Raw genomic sequence first — 20,760 nt, 5'->3', positions numbered from 1 at the left:
CACCGGCCTCTCATCGTTCTCCCACGGCCCTCAGTCTCGTCCTGCTCGCCACAGTAAACATAATGAATGGCGAGAACGCAAAAGCCGAATCCCGGACATTTTGGGCGATCTCGAAATCCCGGGCAGACTCGTCAGTCGTCACGGAGACTCACTAGCCTAGCCTTCTTGTTTTAAACTGTGCTCTCTTACCGGTAGGCGTGGCTTGGGAGTGGCCTCCTAGGGCAGCGAAGCAAGTGCATTCTGGGAGTTGTTGTCTTTCATCCACATAAGCCAAAAATACATTTTCTGGCTTTTCTCAGTCTAGAAAGCTCCAAATTCAAAAATAATTTCACAAGTATAAAGTGAAGTATCCCTTTAATGTCCCAGATTACCTCTGTAGTCCCATTTAGCCACTTGTTAGCAACCACTTTTGTAAAAGCTTAAAAAAAAATTACTAGAGGGCATGTATTTTATGTAGAATAAAATGTGCACATATCGTGTGCTTGTGTTAACCACAGACCATTTAACCAAAAACCTATTTAAAAAACACACTGAGTTTAGAATGATGGAACATATCCATGTATACCCCAACTCAAGAACCAACTCTAGATGAAATTGTAAGGCATTTAACAGAAACAGAAACCCCCTGTGTGAAACCTGTTAAGTTGTGGAAATTGCTTCATATTTCTTGTAAACAGAGGCCCAATCAACCCAAAGCAATTTTAGTGGTCACAGAGAAGCTTGGCAACCACTGCAACATTTACTTTCAACTCTCTTTAAGCCTTCAGCAGTTGCTTGAGGGCTCAGATGTGGATATAGTAAGATATCAGGTATCTGAGGTCAGAGCAATCGCTAATTTCACTGATATGTGAGACACAAAGTATTGTAACTGTGTTAAAGATTCATTTGACACAAATTCATTTGGCTAAAATTATGATTCCTGTAGGTCTTACAGGATATGTAAAGAAAAGTACTTGTCCAAAGGTCTCAGAGTCCAATCACTGATTTAAGAGTACACAAGGGAATAACATTTCACTGGCACCATTCACTTATCATCTTGACCATAAGGCATGTGTTGTGATTGGACTCCCATAAAAGGTGCAGAGATAAGCAACTGGACCAATCTCCCCAGGGATTTCAGCTAATAAGAGCAATCGTATTTATAGAGGGTCATTTTAATGCATCCACTCAATCACTGGCCGTCTCTCCCTGCAGCCCCTCAGAAGCTCATTGAGTAACTGAAGGTGAGTTTTACTATTACAAATAGCAGTCTGCTCTTCTGATATCTTCAAGGTGGTTTAAGATGCTACAGAAGGAACCTAGTTTGCAGAGGCCATCATTTTAGCGTGTTGCATCTATTTTAAGTTCCGTTCGTATTTTGTGGATGACACCTCTCTGATTGCTTTAGCCTGGTATGTTGTAAAAAATGCATGGTTCTGTTTACTGCTTTTAAGACATAAACAACGATGTCTACAGAACGATTTGACTGCCATTACTGCAAGGACACTTTGCTGGGAAAGAAATACATCCTTAAGGAGGACACACAGTATTGCACAAAATGCTATGAGAATCTGTTTGCGAACTGCTGTGAGGTGTGTTCTTTGCCGATTGGGTGCAACTGTAAGGTAAGCATTAGAAAACAATTGCCGCCATCACGATTCACACATTTACAGTACATCTGAAAATTACATTAATTACATTAAACAAATTCTTTTGAATGCAACTGAACCAAAAGTTTGTGAGAGCAATTAATAAAGACTTAAAAAGAGTGACAGAAAGTCAGAACAGATTTGCAAGCTTCTAACCAGACTTTCTCTGCATGCATAATGAAGGACCTTTCCTACAAGGACCGGCACTGGCATGAAAACTGCTTCAAGTGCGCCAAATGCAGTCGATCATTGGTGGAAAAACCATTTTCTGCTAAAGATGACCTTATGCTTTGCACCGAGTGCTATTCTCATGAGTATTCTTCCAAGTGCAGCACCTGCAAGAAGACTATCATGCCAGGTAAAACGCTTTGTATCTTTATCTGTTTTGAAAAATAGAATTGTAACTATATTTGTTTTATAAAAATATCTCATAAAATGTTAAGGATCTCAGTGTAAAAAGGTGGCCTTCTGCTCATGTGTTAGGATCACGAAAAATGGAGTACAAAGGGAACAGCTGGCATGAGACATGCTTTCTGTGTCAACGCTGTCAGCAGCCAATAGGAACCAAGTCTTTCATCCCTAAAGATAACAATTACTTCTGTGTCCCTTGTTTTGAGAAGCAATTTGCCTACCAATGCTGTGCTTGTAAGAAAGTAAGTCACACATGCTTGCAAGGAATCAACAATATTACAGTTCTTTAAAGTTATAGTTTAGCCAAAAATGACACACTTACCATCATGTTGTTCCAAACCAGTATAGCTGTATTTCTAATGTGGAATACAAAAAGAAAAGAAAAATGTTTTGGGAAAAGAAAAATGCACTGGTAATTTGTTCATGCAGCTGGGGCTTTTGAGATTCAAAAAGCATGCAAAAGCACCACAAACATAGCCAAATTCTCACACAAAGCTGTCATTCCACACCAAAAGAAGTGACATACAGTGCATGAATTGTATGGAATGTTCTTCCATAATACTTTATATAGTGCTTTTGCATTTTTCTTCAACCATGAAAGCTTTGTCCCCATTTATTGCAGTTGCATTGAAATGAGCAAGCAGTGCAAGGTTCAACATGAATTGCTATGTTTCCATCCACCTATTTTTATGCAAATTTTGGGATATCGCATTTACAAAAAAGGCTGGATGGAAATGCTAAAATGTGCATAAATTCAAAAAATGTGCATAAAAACGTATACACTCAATTGAATTGTAGAAAGGGGTTTGTTCCTGTGATCTCCTGAGTTTTTGGAGGTTAATAAAGCCTGTTTTTTTAATCGTCTTCGTGAGTGCTACCTGCAAACGTGACGCATCATCCCATTTTACTCTATTTTACATTTTAACAAATTGGTGGTTAAAGTGTTTTCTCATGAGATCGGGTTAGAATTTTCATTTTTGAGTGAACTATTCCTTTAAATGTGCAATATTGTCCAACACTTACTGTGCTATACTGAAATCCACACTTTCAATTCTGTAGTCCATTACAACTGGCGGTGTCACGTATCTCGATAAGCCCTGGCACCGCGAGTGTTTCACTTGCATTGGATGCAAGAGACAACTGGCAGGCCAGCGCTTTACCTCGAGAGAAAACTACCCATACTGCCTGGATTGCTTCAGTAATCTGTATGCCAAGAAGTGTGTGGGCTGCACTAAGCCAATTACTAGTATGTTTTCATTCTTTACATCTGGTGGCTATTTTTATACGCCTCTAAAATAAAATTCTAAATTTCATCAGCATCGTACTTGACTGTAAAACAACTGTGTGTGTGTGTGTCCAGGCTTGGCAGGTGCTAAGTACATCTCGTTCGAAGAGCGGCAGTGGCACAGTGAGTGTTTCACGTGTATGCAGTGCTCTGTGTCTCTGGTGGGCCGTGGATTCCTCACCCAGCGGGATGACATCCTGTGCACCGACTGTGGAAGGGAGAAGTGAGCTGTGAGCTCCAGGGTCAGACAACCACAACAGCAGCACAGTCGTCCAACTGTTGCAGGAAAGCTATTGAGGGCAAAATAGATTTAGATTTGGATTTCTGCTCACATAAATGGAATGATGAATAAACATGAACAATGAATAGATTAATTATCTGTGTCGCCTGCTGATTAGGATGCTTAATGTTTTGTTTAATAAGTTTACAATAATGAAAATTTGGAAACAATTGTCCTCATAAAGCATGGGATAATATTGAAAATGTTTGCAAAGTTCAAAAGTTCAAGCACACACAAAGTGCGCTTTTAGTCAATAAACTTATGTTTTCCTCTTGTCTACTGCCTGTTTTTTAAAGTCAAAAGACACATAAACACACTTCCCCATACTACAACTACAATGCATTCATTAATGGCCACTATGAATCAGATGAAAGGTGGGAATGATTCTCAGCATCCGCTTATCTATATAGTGGGCATCTAAGCTAAACTCATACATCTCTGGGAACAATATCAGCCATTGTTATTTTTGGTTTATTTTCCTTGGATAGAAAGACTGTACATTTTACATGCATAAAACGGCTATTTTGTTGTGGCATACTAGCAAAAACGCACAAAATACCCATTTTGATTTCATGTGGTTTTTACAGGGAGACTTTTCTGTTTAAGTTTCACTAGCAAACTAAAATGAGTAGAGGTGCGTTCACGCCATGTCAGAATTACTGTAATTTTTAAGATTCGGACTTGTAAAAAGAATTCACATCCTCGTAGAACTTGTAATTACAACTTGTAAACTCCGGATTTTTTGAGAGCTCTAACTTGTACCTCACCGCTGCAGCGTCATGGCTGCGGCTTCAAATATAGTAGTGACGTAGCTTGTTATTTCATATTTTGCTGCAGTTCCTATAATTGACTATTGGTAATGCAAAATATGTCTGAAAATAGCCAGACATAAAATACAGTTTAATGTAGCAAGCAGCAAAGAGCTGGACAATGTCTGCCCTGTTAAGATAAGTCAACTTAAAAGGCATTTGCACATTGACTAATATTGTGGATTACAACAGCTCTAAGTCGTAAATATGGTAATCATGACATGGTGTGAACACACCTCTAATCTCATGTAAGTGTATTTAAACATATTTGTCAAAAATTTATGATTTATTTATTAATAATTACTGAGTACACCTTTAACTATAATCCACTTTTAGACTATTCACTCTAGGAAAACTTGTTTCTATACAAGGAATTTTATATCTTTGTGTCTCTTTCTTGGATATTTGGCATTGTGCAACCAGCCTATTCAGAGCCATCAGAGTAAAAGCAGTGAAACTGCTGACACCAACTTCCTTCCAGGATGAGAGTCACATGGTAAGGTCAAAATACACTTGAGCAAAAAAGAAACGTCCCTAACACTGACAGCTTCTACGCTAATGAGGTGAGACCGTTCTTAACTCGTTTCATTTAGCATTGTGGCTAACAAACACTGTATACATGGGACATATTATTTGAATTGGTTGTATTTTACTTATGTAATGTAATGTGTTTGCTTTGTTTGCAGCATAGATTTCTGAGCTAATGAAGGCTGTTTTCTTTCTCTACCCAGTTTACTAGGTTTCTCATTTATTTTTAAGTGCCACTGAGAGCTAAATTAAGAGTAAATAACCATGAAAGTCTTTACTCCTGTGCTAGTCTTCCAAAAAATACCCTCAGGGAGAGGCAGAGACAAATCCAGCATTCAATGTTTGGAGTGTTTTGGTAAAAACCTCTATATTGGGTCCAAAGAGGGACTCATCGAGTACATCACTCTAAATAGCGTGAGCGGTGAAGAAAGCCTTTCAGTGCGGGAGGTGGGGAAGAGACAGATGGGCCGGAGCGGAGCAATCGGCCAGCTGACGGCGGTCCCTTTTCTGAACCATCTCTTAGTTCTCTGGGATGGTTCAGTCACGGCGCTTAACATGTTCTCCCTGGAACCCATTCCTGCCCTGAAGAAAATCCAGAACGTGTCACTCTTCTATGTCACTGAGTCAGTGGTTCAGACTGATTCAGTGGAGCTCATTGCAGCTTCGGCCAAGAGGAAAATAGTGAGCATTTATAATGTGTGTGTGGACAGATGGGAGTGTGTGAGACAGGTGGCTCTGCCGCAGGAGCCTGTGGCTCTGGCTGCGCATGGGACGTGTCTGTGTGTGGCCACTTGTGACAGATATTTGCTCCATGATTATCAGAGCCAAACCACCTTAGATCTTTTCCAACATAACCTGGGAAAACAAAATATCATTGCCAACAAATGTGGAAAAGGAGAATTCATTTTAAATGGCCCTGGAAGTTTGGGTAAGATTTTTTATACCCTTATCTCATATGAGTCAAACGAGTCAAATGAGTTAAAAGAATTATATGAAAATATGAACTCAAGCATTTATCATTACATTACATTACATCTTACCTGACTGTTATGTACCTTAGCAATTATAGCTGTATTTAAATTATTGCCTAATTTATTACTTTTTTAATTCTCTTTTATTTTCAATGATTTAATTCAAAGGAATTGTAGAATAAATAAATCATACTTAAGTGAGAACTCCATTAACTCACTTGAACTATAAAAGAGCAACTCCTGATATATATATATATATATAATTTAATAAATTAAAAATATTCAACTGAAACACTTGACACATTGAGAGCTAATTATTGTGCAAATTAATTATTTGCTTTTAAAAGTAACAAAGTAAAAGCGGCCTATATGTTATGCAGGCATGTTTGTGATGAAGAATGGTACTTCCCAGCATCCTCCTGTACAGTGGCCTGATGGAGTGGTGGACGCTGCAGTGCATTTCCCATATGTGCTGGCTCTACAAAATCAGACAGTTCATATTTACAGCATTCTGGACCAACAGCTGAAGCAAACTGTCCTTTTACAAAGTGCCAAATCTCTTGTCTCAACAGAAGGTTCGTTTTACAATCCAACATTAATCTTTCAAAAATCATTCATCAGTCAGTTCAGAGGCGCCATAATTGTTCTTCATTGCTCGTATATTTAAGTTCTGCTTGGATCTGGGAAAACGACTAAAAATGCTATATTAATCATGCCAGGCCAGTAGTTGGCGATGTCACATGCACATTACCTCACTGTTTTCACAAATTCGCATTTTTGTAGTTTACGCGATTACAATTTCGTTTAAAAAAACTTGCACACTGTTTTCAAAAGTTTTCAGGCCCCCAAAACTCTGTTGTCGTGTAAATGAACGGCCAAAACGCATAAAAAGTCTTTAGTTGATAACGGTATTGTGTAAACTACTAAAAAGTACTAAAACCCGTTTTTCGGGTACAGAGGGCAACGTTGTCAAAACGACCCCCATTCACACAGATCCGTGAAAACGACTAAATACGCTGTATTATTCTGTCAGGCCAGTAGTTGGCAATGTCACTTAGTAAAGAAACTACGCGCTTATAGAATGAACGCGTAATATGCATGTGCATGATGTCACCGTTTTCACACATTTGCGTTTTTGTCGTTTACACTGAGACGATAAAAGCATCGTATTCAAACACTTGCACTGAAACCTGTTTTCAAAAGGTTGGGTTTTCAGGACCCCAAAACACCGTTGTCGTGTAAATGAACGACCAAAACACATAAAAAGTTTTCAGTTTTTAGTTGAAAACGGTGTCAGCGGCCCCTAATAATAATTTATCTTGTCATACTTTTGATTATACAGTCATTTAATTGGACACTTTTAATCATTTCCTAACTCTTTCTTCTTTACTTCTCTTTCACTTTATAAGAAAGTGTTTTCGTTGTTGCTGACAAAGAGATTCACCGGCTGTCACCAGTTCCGCTGGAGGATCAGATTCAAGAGCTGGTTAAGAGACAGAGAGTTGATGAAGCCCTGACACTGCTGGACAGGGTTCAAGATCTCTTGCCAAAGGATTCGTATAAGGTAAGACTGATGATAAAGAACTAAACAGAGTGGATTTATGTCTTATCTTCCTTTAATACACTAGACAGATGCAATCCATAAACCAGTGTAAATCAAGGAAGTCTACAATACCCCCCATTCAATGGCACTAAATAATGAGAGACAGACACATAGACAGATGGACAGATAGATAGATAGACATACATACTGTCAGCATACACTGCTACTTTTGAATGGTCATCAATAAAGAAACAACACAGATTAATGCTGTAGTTACAGCATCTACCAGCAGGGGGTAATGGACCATGCTCTTTGACCCATTGGTGTCAATAATACCTCATTAATTCATCATATGCTAACTCATGGATTATGTTTAATGAGTAGGTACATTTTGCAAAAAAAAAAAAAAAATCATATGAGAATAAATGCTTAAAGCAGGGATGGGCAACTTCGGTCCTGGAGGGCCACTGTCCTACAGAGTGTAGCTTCAACCCTAATCAAACACACCTGAACAAGCTAATCAAGGTCCTCAGGATTACTAGAAAATTACAGGCAGGTGATTTTTTCAGGGTTGGAGCTAAACTCTGTAGGACAGTGGCCCTCCAGGACCGAAGTTGCCCATCCCTGGCTTAAAGCATAGAAACCACACATAATACCTTTAATGGTGCCAGGGGGTCAGTGAAAATAAGTAGGTCTGTGACTGAGCTTCTTAGACACACTGAGCAAAGGTAATTCATATGAGCACTTGAACTAGATGCACAGATGTCATTCCATTAGGATTGAAAATCATCTTACAACGGTATTAAGCAAAGGTCAAAGATGCATTAGTTCACAGACTGAATGTATGAGCTCACATCAAATGTACTTCAATATTTTAGAATTAAATGTGCTCTAAGTTTAATATTTTATATATAATATACATATTTATTTTAATATTATTTTAACATTATTTTACACACACACACACACACACATATATATGGGAGAGGAAGCTGATACATGGTTATGACAAAACAACAGCTCAGCTAAGATCTATCTTACTAGTACTATCTCTCTCATCTCAATCCTTCATGTCATTCATCACTTTACTTTTAGGATCTACATAAAAATGTCATCTGTACATCTGGAATGATAAAGTTCTACAGAGAGGCTTTTGTGGAGGCAAAGGAGCTATTTATGTAAGTAATGCTTTAACATTTAATTGTATTTGGGAAACCAATTTGACAGCTTTTGCCTTAAAAATAAATGAATACTGCAAATGACCACACAGCTGTAGTAAATTGTGACAGATTATTGGAGTACATTCACAAGAAAATACTATTTCAGTCATTCACATTTCACAAATAAATCAATGTGTTGCTGTTTCTTTTTCATTATTTGTGAAATTTACTAGCAATTTCTAAGTGAAAACTGTAAGTACTGTAAATCCGAAACCAATTTTTGTTCCCTGTGTAATCTTTTATTTTCCAGTAAAGGTGAACTAGACCCAAGGGAAATCATTAGCCTTTATCCAGCTATGCCTGTTGTGAGTGAAGACTTTACACCTCAGACAACAGCAGTCAGCAATGCCAAGGACCTGTGGACGTTAAGTCGAGACGACCGGCCGACATTTCAGCAATACCTAAGCTTTTTGGATGACTTCTTGAGAGAAGTCAGGCCAACAGGACAGGGCCAAATATGTCCTCAGGACATTGACTCTGCGCTCTTTAAGCTGTATTTGGAACAAGCAGAATATGAAAAACTGGACCAGCTCGTGTCGTCGCAGAATGACTGCAACCTCCAAATGTGTGTGCCTGACTTGGAACAACACAAAAGGTTTGCGCTCATCATTTGAGGCTATACTTCAGCGTTTACAGGTTATTTTCTAGTGCACTTAAGAGCCAAACTAATTTCCTGCCATTTCAGGTTTTTCACACTTGGATTGCTCTATCAAAGCCAAGGCCAGCACTTCAATGCAATTCAGGTATCTTTGAATCATACTGAAAGATCAAGAGCGATGAGTATAGATGAATCAGGAAGGAAAGTAAGCTAGTTCTTTTTTTTTCAGACCTGGGTTAAAATTGTGGAGGACCAGAGCGAAGACCCCTTACACATCAGTGTCTTCCAGCATATAGTTAATACTCTCTCAAATCTGAAACATAAACCCATCATCTGGAAGTTTGTAGATTGGGTTCTTCAGAGAGACCAAGAGGCAAGTATATACTGTTTATCAACAGCAGAGGGCAGAGTAATACAGATTTCATTTAGTTTAGTTTACTCTTTGGCCCCTGGCATGGCAATATAAAAGAAACAACATTATGTTCCTAGAATTTGAACAAACAAGCTGTAGAACAGCAATTTATCTAAACTAGATTTTTTTTTTGTAACAATGTAAAAGTCTTTACTATCACTTTTGATCAATTGAGTGTGTCCTTGCTTAATGAAGGTATTGACCATTTTTCTTCCTGACCATTTTGAACAGTATTTGATTTAATTGCACTGCCAGCAATGTGTTTGAAATGCTTCTAAATCATGCTTTATTTTAATATAGGCTGGAATACGGATCTTTACAAAGATGCATGCAAGCAGCCACATTATGTTTGCACCGGAGGAAGTCCTTACCATTCTCAACAACTACGCAGCTGCCATGATTCTTTACTTGGAATTTTTAGTCAATGAATTACACAGCAAGGTACTATTCTGCCTGCAGCCTGATGAGGATTTGTAGGATCATGAGGAATCAGATTTACATTGAATTACAAAAAGCTTATATATATATATATATATATATATATATATATATATATATATGAAGAGTTCAGATGCAAAAGCCTCTAAGTGCCATCTGAAATTTTCTTCTAGAATGATCATTGTTATCAAGCTCGTATATTTAAGTTCAGTAATTTCACTTAATTGGCAATGGAAATTACCTATTAATTGTCATTTAAGTGAAATTACTGAACTTAAATATATGAGCTTGATAAAAATGATCATTCTAGAAGAAAATTTCAGATGGCACTTAGAGGCTTTTGCATCTGAACTCTTCATATATATATATATATATATATGAAACAGTGTTTCTACATAGTGTTATTATATCTATTAATATCTAAAATTAGATTTTATTACTTAATTATTTTTTCAGTTTTCGTTTTAATTTTAGTTACATTTTTAGTAATTGTGTTATGTGCTTTTGTCATTTTTAATAGTTTTAATATATATATATATATATATATATATATATATATATATATATATATATATATATATATATATATATATATATATATATATATATATATATATTTCGCTTTGCTTTTATTTCAGTTTGTAATTTTAGTACTTTAACTTAGAAATGTTGCAATGGCTACTTACTAAAATAAGTTTTTCATATAATATTTTATTTAAGCTTTATTTCACTTAACAGAAATGTATATAATAGTTTTAGGTTTAGTTAATGAAAACAACACTGGTATAAAAAAATTGTAACATTCATAACAAAACGCTTCCTCCTCAGTCCAAAAAGAGATTTATTGAAATTAAGTTGCAAAAAAACTTATTCTGAACTTCTGCAATTCTGTGGCATCGCATAAACACATGACCGTCCACGTTTTACACATCAGCACTGGGCGATCAGACACTTCACCCGGTCGTTCACAGTGACGTAATAAGGAGAAAGCAGGATAAATGCTATTATTTCTAAGTCTCAGGAACGTATTACAGAAAGTTAAGTCTTAAATTAAAGACTAACAAGTTTCAAACAGAAATCACCATGGTTACTAAACAGATAGAACTCTAGAATTTGGATGAGCCAACGATAAAGGCCCATTCACACCAGGGACCATAACTACAACAATAAAAATATAGTTTTAAAAGTCCACATCACAACGAACAAAACCGGCATAGAGAAACAACATTGCTGGAATCACTTTCACAACTTTTTTCAAGCTGATGAATAAAAAACATTGACAGCCAATCAGAATTTATCCTACTTTAGAGAGCTTGAGCATTTAAAGCAGCAGACGACAGAACCAAAGAGTGTGCTTATAATAAACAGAGTGCTGTCGTGCGTTGATGTGGATGCTAATATAGTTATCGTTATAGCTGTCTTTATAGTTATTGTTCTTGGTGTGATTTAAGAGTTAAATGTCTGAAAAAGTGTAAAACGCTGCAAAATCACGGTGTAAATAGAAACCTTTGACGTTCTCCAGAGCGCAAACACAGATACGCACTGGATTGTTTGCCAAATATGTTTAGCCAATTTGCTATTATTATGAAGAAAACTGATCGTAGACCAGCAGTTATGGGCAGCTTTTCCCTCGAAAAGCATTCAAAAGACATTATAAGTGGACCTCAGTGACAAAATGTATGTAACAATGAATGACATGACTCCTTTAATATCAGTTTAAATTCCATTTAAGAAGCACATTTTCAATCCGCAGGAGGAAAAGCATCATGCCATGCTCATCTCATCATACATCAAATGGATACTGCAGTCAACCGAGGTTGACTACAGTAATGAAACCGGCAGGGAAGAGATGAGACATAAACTACAGATGTTACTCTGGCAATCTTCTTTATATAATGCTGATACTATATATGGTGAGCACAAAACATGCGGATTAAGACCTTTGATACACTGTCAGGAAAAATGTAGAAAAGCGGTCACTGGGGCAGTACCCTTTGGGAGTAAATAAGGTAAAAAGTTGTAATTTTTGTAAGTGACAGCTTTTGTAACTTTTTTTCTGAGAGTGTACTTCAAATTATGTTTTCAGTTCAGTTATGCAGAGAGTCCATGGATGAAATAAACTGCTATACCTTTATTGTCACAGAGCAAATAACATCCTCGTCTCTTCATGTGGAGAAAGCAATTTTGCTTGGGAAATCTGGTAAACACAAAAAGGCCCTGCAGGTTTTGGTCTATGAAGAAAAAGACCAGCAGGCTGCCGTAAGCTACTGTTGGAGGACCTCTGCTGGACGAGATGGGAAGTTCACACAGGGAATGTTCCTCACCCTGCTTCAGATCTACCTCGAGTCCACTCATCATGTGATCGCAGCCGTGGACCTGCTGAACCAAAATGCAGCGTCATTTGATTTAGCCAGTGTGTTGAGGGTGCTGCCGGGCTCCTGGTCTCTCAAACTGGTCCTGCGGTTCCTGTGTGAATCAATGAGAGGAACGGTGCATGACAAAAGAATGAGAGGTCTGGAGATGAGCCTAGCCAAGGTGGAAACTCTAAGACACAAGCATGCCTTGGTGAGACGCACTCTAAATGAAGCCATTTAACATGTAAAAAGAGCATCTCGAATATTCAGTATTAACCCAAACAGCAAAGCTAATGTTATTCTTTATGCTCCCAGATGGAAGCAACGCATGAAAAAATCAGAGTTGACAAAGGATGCGTTTGCCATTCATGCCAGAAACGTCTAACGGGGCCCGAGTTTCTGCGCAGGCCGACAGGAGAGCTGACACACATTTCCTGTCATGGTGGTGGAAGCGGTCACTGAACAACAGTATTCACACCTATTCCCATTTGCACTGCATTTATTCTCCCAGCAGATGCTGCCTTACTAGGTTGCTTACAATAAAGACTGTAATTACTGGACAGCAAGGCAATTACTAGGACAAATTGCTGAGAATATATAGCGCAAGCTAAGCTAGCCACAAACACCAACAGGAAACCACAACAACTGCGCATAGGCCTACAATGCACTTCTACTACACCACAATATACAGTTGCTGGGATGATACTGTAAAATTGAAAATATACCTGTAGGACTCAATATATAATATTACAATTTCAAATAGCTCTTTTAAATTTTAAAGTTTTCTATTTCAATATATTTTATAATGTAATTTATTCCTGTGATGGCAAAGCTGAATTTTCAGCATCATTACTCCAGTCTTCAGTGTCACATGATCCTTCAGAAATCATTCTAATATGATGATTTGCTGCTCAAGAAACATTTCTTATTATCCTCAATGATAAAAACAGTTGTGCTGCTTAACATTTTTTAGGAAACCATGGTAATTTGATGAACATGAAGTAAAAAAAAAATATCTTTTGTAACATTATAAATGGCTTTACTCTCACTTTTGATAATTTTAATGCATTATTGCTGAATCAAAGTCTTAATATCAAATTTTAAATTTTGGCATTAATGTTTTTTGTTTGGTTTTTGAAATATGTTGTACTTTTTCTGCAAATAACACACATAAAAGTACAAGCCAAAGCCTAGGCATGTCAGTTTAAATAAAAATAAACTATTCTTTTCAACCATGTTCATTCATGCTTCATATGGATTCATTGAGGCTGTATGTCTTATGACCCGGCTGAAATGAGCTTTGCATACTATAGTCCTCGACAATGCCAGAGAACAATTTATATAATAAACAAGTCGACATGTCTTTTACACCCACTGGACTGGGTTGGCTCAGCTCTGTCTGCTTCTAGCCCAAGCATGGTGTGGAACTGGCAGCCTGACAAACCCAGGCTACACACCACTTCAGGACATGATGGTGCTCTCCAGACAAGCCACCTTATGTGGACAAATTCTTAGACCAGACTGTTTAGTTTGTGGACATGAAAAAATAAATGAGAAAAACACCTCAAATATTATACACGTTAATCATATACGGAACAGACTGCAATGTGTCAAAGTGAATCACTGTTACATGAAGTTTTCTGCTTCCATTCCTGTTTTGAATAAATTTCTTGCTACTCTCTTCCTAGCTGGCTTTAAGTGGAGTTTAAACAAAGATTTAATATAGATTAATGTGACAAACTATCTATTTGTATCTAAATATATATCTAGTGTCTATATAGAGAGTGTTCATAAGCATTATTCATAGGCCAAATTAGCCAAAGGGATATACATACTGTATACACACACACACACACACACACACACACACACACACACACATATATATATATATATATATATATACTGTGTATAAAATTATTTCTCAAATTGACATGACCTTTATGCATTCGCACATTTCACATTTGCCTTGTTTTGAGATATAAATAGTGATTGAATGAAACAATGAAACCAAAAAATTCTTAATGGTCCCTAATAGACATCAGTTTCATTAAGTAAAATATATAACAATGTAACAAAATGAGGTAAAAACTAACCCAGAGAGGATGTTATTCATTTGCTATGAGTGTGTGCGCACATGCTTTAGTGTGCAATTGTGCATTAGGGCAAACAAAGTGATTATGCATAAAGTATGCATATGTGTGCAACAAAGAGTGTATAATATTCAATATGCACTGCATTTATGTGTTGACCACACTGACTGTGACTCATTCTGCCCCCGGTTAAAGCTGTCCATTTGTGTACAGGGCCGGGCCGATGGTCATTTGGGTGGACTCTGGGTTTACTTTAGGATCCCTCCCTACTTTGATAGCTGCCTCTTGGGGAATTCAATGTTTTGACATTTCATGGCTAAGCAGACTACAAACCCACAAGCTTGCAGTTTTGCAGGTTTTAGGTTTGATTTAAACTAGCTTCATTTGACCTTTCAGATGTTATTTATGCTCACCAATACTCAAATAATAAAGCAATCTGGTGCAGATACTTGCTTATATGGCCGGTCAGCACGTCCCCTGGAGAGGAGCCCGGGATCTTTAAAGGCTTCTGCACAGATGGCCATTTTACACTTGAGGAAACAGGATGGATGCAAAAATCAACAGTTACAGAACAAATTGTGGTAGAGAACCAGGCATTGGTCCCTCTTTATAAATATCTTCACCACAGACAGAGGAAAGGAGGAAAAAACAAAGACATGTTCCTTTCATGCTTCTAAATATAAAAGCGGACATCTAAAATGCTGGTGTTTACTTCAAAACATTCAGTAGATATTTCGAAATGCATTGGAAACATTCCCTGCATTTCAAAACAGTTTTATACTTTGTGTTTATTCGTGGCTGAATTTAATGGGAATATAAATTAAGTGGTGGCATTTTATGATTTATGACCAAGTGTGTCAAGACAGAAAAGAAAACACGTTGGTTAAATTATATTATGTGCTAAGTATACATTATGTGTGTATATATAGTAAAACTTGTGTCATTAACCTGCACAATAAAAAATACAAAATTATATAATAATATATGTTAATTATAGAATGTCATTCCAAAAGAATGTATGTTTATTGTCAATGACATTAATAAAATGCTATTTTTTTTATTTATTCTAGACATGGACACAAGCTAGATCCAAGTTTTGGAAAGGTAAAAATAATCAATTTTGAATTTCTAAATTTCAGTACTTGGCTTCAGAAGACAAGTCAGCTACTTGTTTTTCTTTCCTTTTTGGAGCTTGACAGCTCTTCAACACCATGAACTCTTGCGCTTGCGTTCCTCTGGAAAAATACCAACATATAGGTTTTGATATGCATGAGTGTGAGTTAATAATGACAGAATTTTTATTTTGGGTGAACTACCTCTTTAAGACAAACACAGAAATGCTCAGTCAGCTGTTGGTGCCAGCGATGCCAACATGCAATAATCCTGAGACATCTGTTGGGCATCTGAACAAAAACGCATCACACTGTGAGCGCATACTGGTAGCATCAGGTAGCTGCTTAAAAACAACCATGGGAAGCGGTACTGTATATAGGAAGGAAGTGCATCTCGGACACTTTTAGCAAATACGCCACAAATGATTGCAACATATTCTTTATGACACATTTTTATGGCCTCGGTGGTTGCTGAGACACAAGGGGAATCTTAATTTGCAACCTTTGGATAGCAATAATGGTGAGGTACCAAAAAAAGCATAAAGATAGAACCATCTCTAATTTGCAGTTTCCATGAAGAAACTAACGCTAAAGGGAGTAAATCCGAGAATAAATAGCTCAAAGGATGATCAAAACATATCTATTTTTCAACCTCCATAAGCAACGCTGTCATTTCCATAGCTTTCTTTACCTTTGGTTTTGGAGCCAGGCCACCAGGGGATAGTCACAGCATAGACCACTGGAGACACCGGCGGAGAGGCGAAGACCACAGGCTCCTACCATGCATCCTGGCTCCCAGACATGGCCTGTAGTGTGGCGTGTAGATTAATCCCACAGCAGGGCATATGGGATTTGTTCATTCCCAGCACACTCTGCTTTGTCTAGCCGTCGTGCCCTCACACAATCGACTGAACGCTCATTGTTAGCATGTTTGACGGCCATGCAATTAGTCTAATTAACATGTAACAATGGATGTCAAACTTTAGCTGCCTCCCAATTTGTCATCAGAGTGCTATTTAAAGGCTAAAACAAAATGTGTTTAGTATGCAGAAGAGCTATCCAAGCTGGCAAGGCGAACTGGCTTTAATCTCGCAGTAAATGGGGCCTTTTGCAAGATGTTTTTGAGAAGTAAATATAGATTCATGAACACGCCATACTCCTGTACTCAAATAGAAACCTGTTTATCTTCTACTTACGGGTTATTAACATAATGAGTGGGACTATAAGGACTAATGACTCCATGAGATTGGTCGCTGTCCATAGAAAACTCTTAGCTCAAGTGTATTAATTAAGGGAAAATTAAGATATTGAGTTTAAATATTATATAATAGGTCAGGAAATTTACAGATCTTGGAATCGTAAAACAATATTGCCATGCTGGCACTAAACCGAGTGTATGCTCAAGGGTGGTTCCCTTGGCTGGCGTTTGAACTTGAGGACCCGAGTGTAATATACATTTAAAGTAGTTTTCCTAACCCTACTGCATCCCAGCTTCTGGGAAGGAAAGCAATTGCTTTTGCTGACTCATGATGAAAGTCCACATTGTGGCATTGTTATCCTTGGTTATAGTTGGTGTGTTATGATTCTCCACTACAGTTAAAGGTTTAATTTTTAACCATTCAGGGTGGTTAAAACCACCTTCATTTACCCATACATATAATTCCATGCGATTCTCCACTTTATATGTCATTGTCGCAAAAGTTGCCACAAGTAAATGTCTAGTCAGTATTTGGGTGTCTAATGTCTAATTTGGAATGATCATTTTGTCTGTAAATACGAAAAAGTGGGACAGCATATAGCCTATGCTTTCGCAATTAAGATCCGTACCACCAAACAAGTGCTTATTCTAGCAAAATCTGGTGCAAAACAAATTTATGATAGTTCAGACTATAAATTACTATTATGATTATGATAATCAATACGACTTTTTTTAAAAATAAAGTACTCTTCGTGAGCAAAAAAGAGATAAACAATGAAGAGAATCAATCGTTTAACATGTTCTGACCTAATTTACTCTAAAACACTTTTACAGCAACTCTGCGGATTCATCCGAAATATATTGCTGTTGATTAAAGGCTGAACATTCCTTGACATACACTTTAGAACCTACAAACAGCATCAGCCATGCAGTAATTAGAAATTCAGAAACATCAGCTTCCACAAATGAACACACCCAAACAAAACACAGCAGGGTGGGATAGGAACTACGCACAAGCAATTCCCAGTGGCACATGCAGAGATATTATGAGGCCCCAAACACAGTACCACACAGTGATGTTCACACATGTCATCAATTTTCATAAAGTTCCCATGAACACGCATCTGTTGAACCCAGGCACAATGAAAAGTTTGCAACACCCTAGCTTTTAATCGAAATTTTAAAAATGTGCATTTATTTTGTGATTATGAATACGAGTGAATATCTCTGTTTTACCTAAGATTTGTGGAAATCCTGTGTGTGTGTGTGTGTGTTTGTGTGTGTGTGTGTTTATGCTGAAGCAGTTGTATCAGTATCAGCACAGCTGTTTAACTATTCATATTAAGGTGAATCTTTCATAATAATAATTTTCAGTATTATCTCCTATACATTAAGCTAATATTAATAATGCACAGTGGGCGAGTGTGTTTTAATTGAACTGCTCTACTGGAGAGTTTGTTGGCTAAGAAAAGATGCGACCTTATAAAAAGCAAGAAATACTTCTATATAAATGTCAGAGACACAATCATTGTTTAGTAGCATAAAAACTGTGCTCCTCTTTATCCAAGTCTATGATTGTTGGATTATGTCTTTTTATTTGTAAGTATGCAAAGGTTTCAACCTAAGTAACCTGTCACAGTTTAGAAATTTCAGAAATATTGTGTATATTCACAATAACGAGCACTTGGCGTGAAGTTGACTGTCAGACGCTTATCTCACATTAAGATAGATGGAGATTGAGTAGGCGCTGCTTTAAAAAGCACACGGCTCATAATGTCAGGCTCTGGCGCATTTCTGTCCTTTAATTTAGAAAGGGCGTTTCAGAAATGTCACGGAACTTAGAAAAGATAATGGAGGGTAAATGTATAGATTACAGTGGATTTCCAAGGTCCAACGATATAATTTGGCTAATTTCAATGGAACAAACCCACAGCCGGAAGCCTGTAAATGTAGTTTAACACTGATAAAAATCTTCAATTGACTGAAAAAAACAAAAGGCACTTAACAAAGTGCATTTACTTTCTGCCAAAAAAGAAGATAATTTCTGAATTCCACCAAAAGCATCATATTATACATTATTCATAGGTAGTTTATGCAATACTGCCATGTTTAGAAACCAAGCAAAGGAGTTTATTTCAGCAAAATTGCATTTTAAGTGGTGATGAAGGATAAAGAAAACCTGTAAATGTTTGGATCTTGGCCACCTGCTCTGGTTTATGGATGAATGAGCGGATATTTTAATGGAGTAACATATCTTTAAGGAAAAGCGAATCAAACCGAGTAAGAAAATCTTCTGAAGGTAATTTGTCTGCAGTTGTCAGCTCTAAGTTGGAACATCTGTAGAAGAGGAAATTTGAAGTTTTATTTCTACCACTAATAGCTGAATTTCGACCAAACACAACTTACCAAAGGCTCTTAACCCACGTTACTGGCAAGTTTAGCCCTGTGGTTTCAGCTGTTCTATTTGTACACCATAAAACCACAAACTGCCCTCTCTGAATTTATTCATATATCACTACAAATAGCTTAGGTGTCCCCTTAAATCAACATAAACACCTTAAAAGTGACTCTTTTAAAAATGCATCACTCCTTATATTTTAAAGCTACCAAAAACAAACTACCTTAAATGTATTTAATTCTCAAGAATGTCTTATCACACAACACAGGGCTACAGCATACGGGAAAAATTTAACAAAAAGGAATTTAGCTCGTTCTGGAACACTTCATAGTGTTGTTCACTTCTGTTTTGAGGCCAGAATGTTGCTATTGAGGAAAAACCTCAGGGAAGATCAGTGTGTGGGGCAGAGGAGACCATCTTAATGTGGTTCTTAAAAGTCAACAGGTCATCAGTCGTGGTTCCTAAAGAGCAACTTTGGCACATGCTGAAATTACAGAGATCACTACAGCTCTCACAGTCAAATACTCTTGAGGTTGTCTTATAGTTTTGTGCCAAGCTCCTATATTAGCCCAGACTTTCCGCTGAGGACCTGTCTACTCATCCGAACTCCAACTGTTTATGACTGGCATCATTTATAAATGCATTAGCCCACAAATAAATGTTGTTTTTGCTTGCTTCAGTATGGTTATAATGTCATCTAACTGTTTATTAAAAGAGGAAATGCAAATTGTAACACTTACACATTATTAAAGCATTAAATGGACCATTTCAAAAAGAATAATGCACCATATCAAACGTTGGAATAACTACAGCCTCCATTAAACAGTGAATAATAATTATTGATATTTTCATATCTCATAATCTTTTTAAAGTGTGTATGTTTGCCTATATCTTTAAGGTCTGCAGAGGAAATGTAAAATCAGCACCAAATACCTGCATCTCTCCCACTTCAATTTATCTAGCCAGACAAATGCAAGCATTAGTTTAGTCTGTATTACATCCTATTAATTTCCAATGCAAAGCACAACTATGAACATTTAACCATTTAAAGGGGTCATGATATTTTTATTTATTTTAATGTTCCTTGAGGTTCACTTAAAGGGTAACTCTCGCCAAAATTGGACCTATAGGCTCTTTTTGTTAATCTACCCGAGTCAAACCATTGTGTAAAAGCATAATTAGAATGGAAACGCCACTTTTAAGATTGACCGTATTTTCGTTTCAGGTCAAAATGCCTTTTGAATGTGAGTGCTTGAGGCACTTCTATGATAGCATCAAAAAATATATATTTTTAAAACGCTATTTTTAAAACACAAAGAAGGCTCGACACAACATAAAACTGTGCTCGTAGTATCCCCAGGGGCTCTACACATGAACTTGAGCATTGACTACATTGTTTGTGTACACAAAGTTTACTAAAAAGAAAGGTTTTGTATGACTCACTTTATCAGTTAGTGTTTCCGGTGGCTGGAATTATGTCAG

At 37.1% G+C, this 20,760-nt stretch overlaps 2 protein-coding genes across 5 annotated transcripts; both read left to right on the top strand.

Annotated features, from left to right (window-relative positions):
• The first annotated feature begins 1,100 nt into the window (after nucleotides 1-1,100).
• Nucleotides 1,101-3,879, top strand: fhl5 (four and a half LIM domains 5). 3 transcript variants are annotated; one of them, XM_084097574.1, is made up of 6 exons: nucleotides 1,101-1,223; nucleotides 1,434-1,604; nucleotides 1,812-1,986; nucleotides 2,112-2,281; nucleotides 3,099-3,285; nucleotides 3,400-3,879. In XM_084097574.1, exons 2-6 carry the CDS (start codon nucleotides 1,446-1,448, stop codon nucleotides 3,549-3,551), a joined length of 843 nt encoding a protein of 280 aa, XP_083953700.1. In that variant the 5' UTR covers nucleotides 1,101-1,223; nucleotides 1,434-1,445; the 3' UTR covers nucleotides 3,552-3,879. The 3 variants fall into 3 exon arrangements, with proteins under 3 accessions (XP_083953700.1, XP_083953702.1, XP_083953701.1); XM_084097576.1 differs by having other exon boundaries at nucleotides 1,170-1,223; nucleotides 1,456-1,604; XM_084097575.1 differs by lacking the exon at nucleotides 1,101-1,223 and having other exon boundaries at nucleotides 1,248-1,604.
• Nucleotides 3,880-4,867: 988 nt separating this feature from the next.
• Nucleotides 4,868-13,716, top strand: LOC311071927 (transforming growth factor-beta receptor-associated protein 1). 2 transcript variants are annotated; one of them, XM_084096542.1, is made up of 12 exons: nucleotides 4,946-4,976; nucleotides 5,145-5,869; nucleotides 6,293-6,487; nucleotides 7,322-7,476; nucleotides 8,551-8,633; nucleotides 8,926-9,270; nucleotides 9,361-9,418; nucleotides 9,503-9,646; nucleotides 9,986-10,126; nucleotides 11,877-12,036; nucleotides 12,267-12,688; nucleotides 12,793-13,716. In XM_084096542.1, exons 2-12 carry the CDS (start codon nucleotides 5,206-5,208, stop codon nucleotides 12,937-12,939), a joined length of 2,514 nt encoding a protein of 837 aa, XP_083952668.1. In that variant the 5' UTR covers nucleotides 4,946-4,976; nucleotides 5,145-5,205; the 3' UTR covers nucleotides 12,940-13,716. The 2 variants fall into 2 exon arrangements, with proteins under 2 accessions (XP_083952667.1, XP_083952668.1); XM_084096541.1 differs by having other exon boundaries at nucleotides 4,868-5,869.
• The last annotated feature ends 7,044 nt before the right edge of the window (nucleotides 13,717-20,760 follow it).

Source organism: Abramis brama (genome assembly GCF_963993115.1).
Source record: "Abramis brama genome assembly, chromosome: 21".
Lineage (NCBI taxonomy): Eukaryota > Metazoa > Chordata > Actinopteri > Cypriniformes > Leuciscidae > Abramis > Abramis brama.
The sequence above is the reverse complement of the archived record's forward strand: the minus strand, read 5'-3'. Positions and strand labels throughout refer to the sequence as shown.

What these genes read in the sequence shown, in the direction of transcription:
- LOC311071927 (XM_084096541.1), top strand. Translation starts at nt 5,206, where the DNA reads ATGAAAGTCTTTACTCCTGTGCTAGTCTTCCAAAAAATACCCTCAGGG. An exon ending in TGCCAAAGGATTCGTATAAG is followed by an intron (nt 7,477 to 8,550) that starts GTAAGACTGATG and finishes CTTTACTTTTAG; the next exon opens with GATCTACATAAAAATGTCAT. An exon ending in TAATGCTGATACTATATATG is followed by an intron (nt 12,037 to 12,266) that starts GTGAGCACAAAA and finishes TTATTGTCACAG; the next exon opens with AGCAAATAACATCCTCGTCT.
- fhl5 (XM_084097574.1), top strand. Translation starts at nt 1,446, where the DNA reads ATGTCTACAGAACGATTTGACTGCCATTACTGCAAGGACACTTTGCTG. An exon ending in CAAGAAGACTATCATGCCAG is followed by an intron (nt 1,987 to 2,111) that starts GTAAAACGCTTT and finishes CTCATGTGTTAG; the next exon opens with GATCACGAAAAATGGAGTAC. An exon ending in AATGCTGTGCTTGTAAGAAA is followed by an intron (nt 2,282 to 3,098) that starts GTAAGTCACACA and finishes TCAATTCTGTAG; the next exon opens with TCCATTACAACTGGCGGTGT.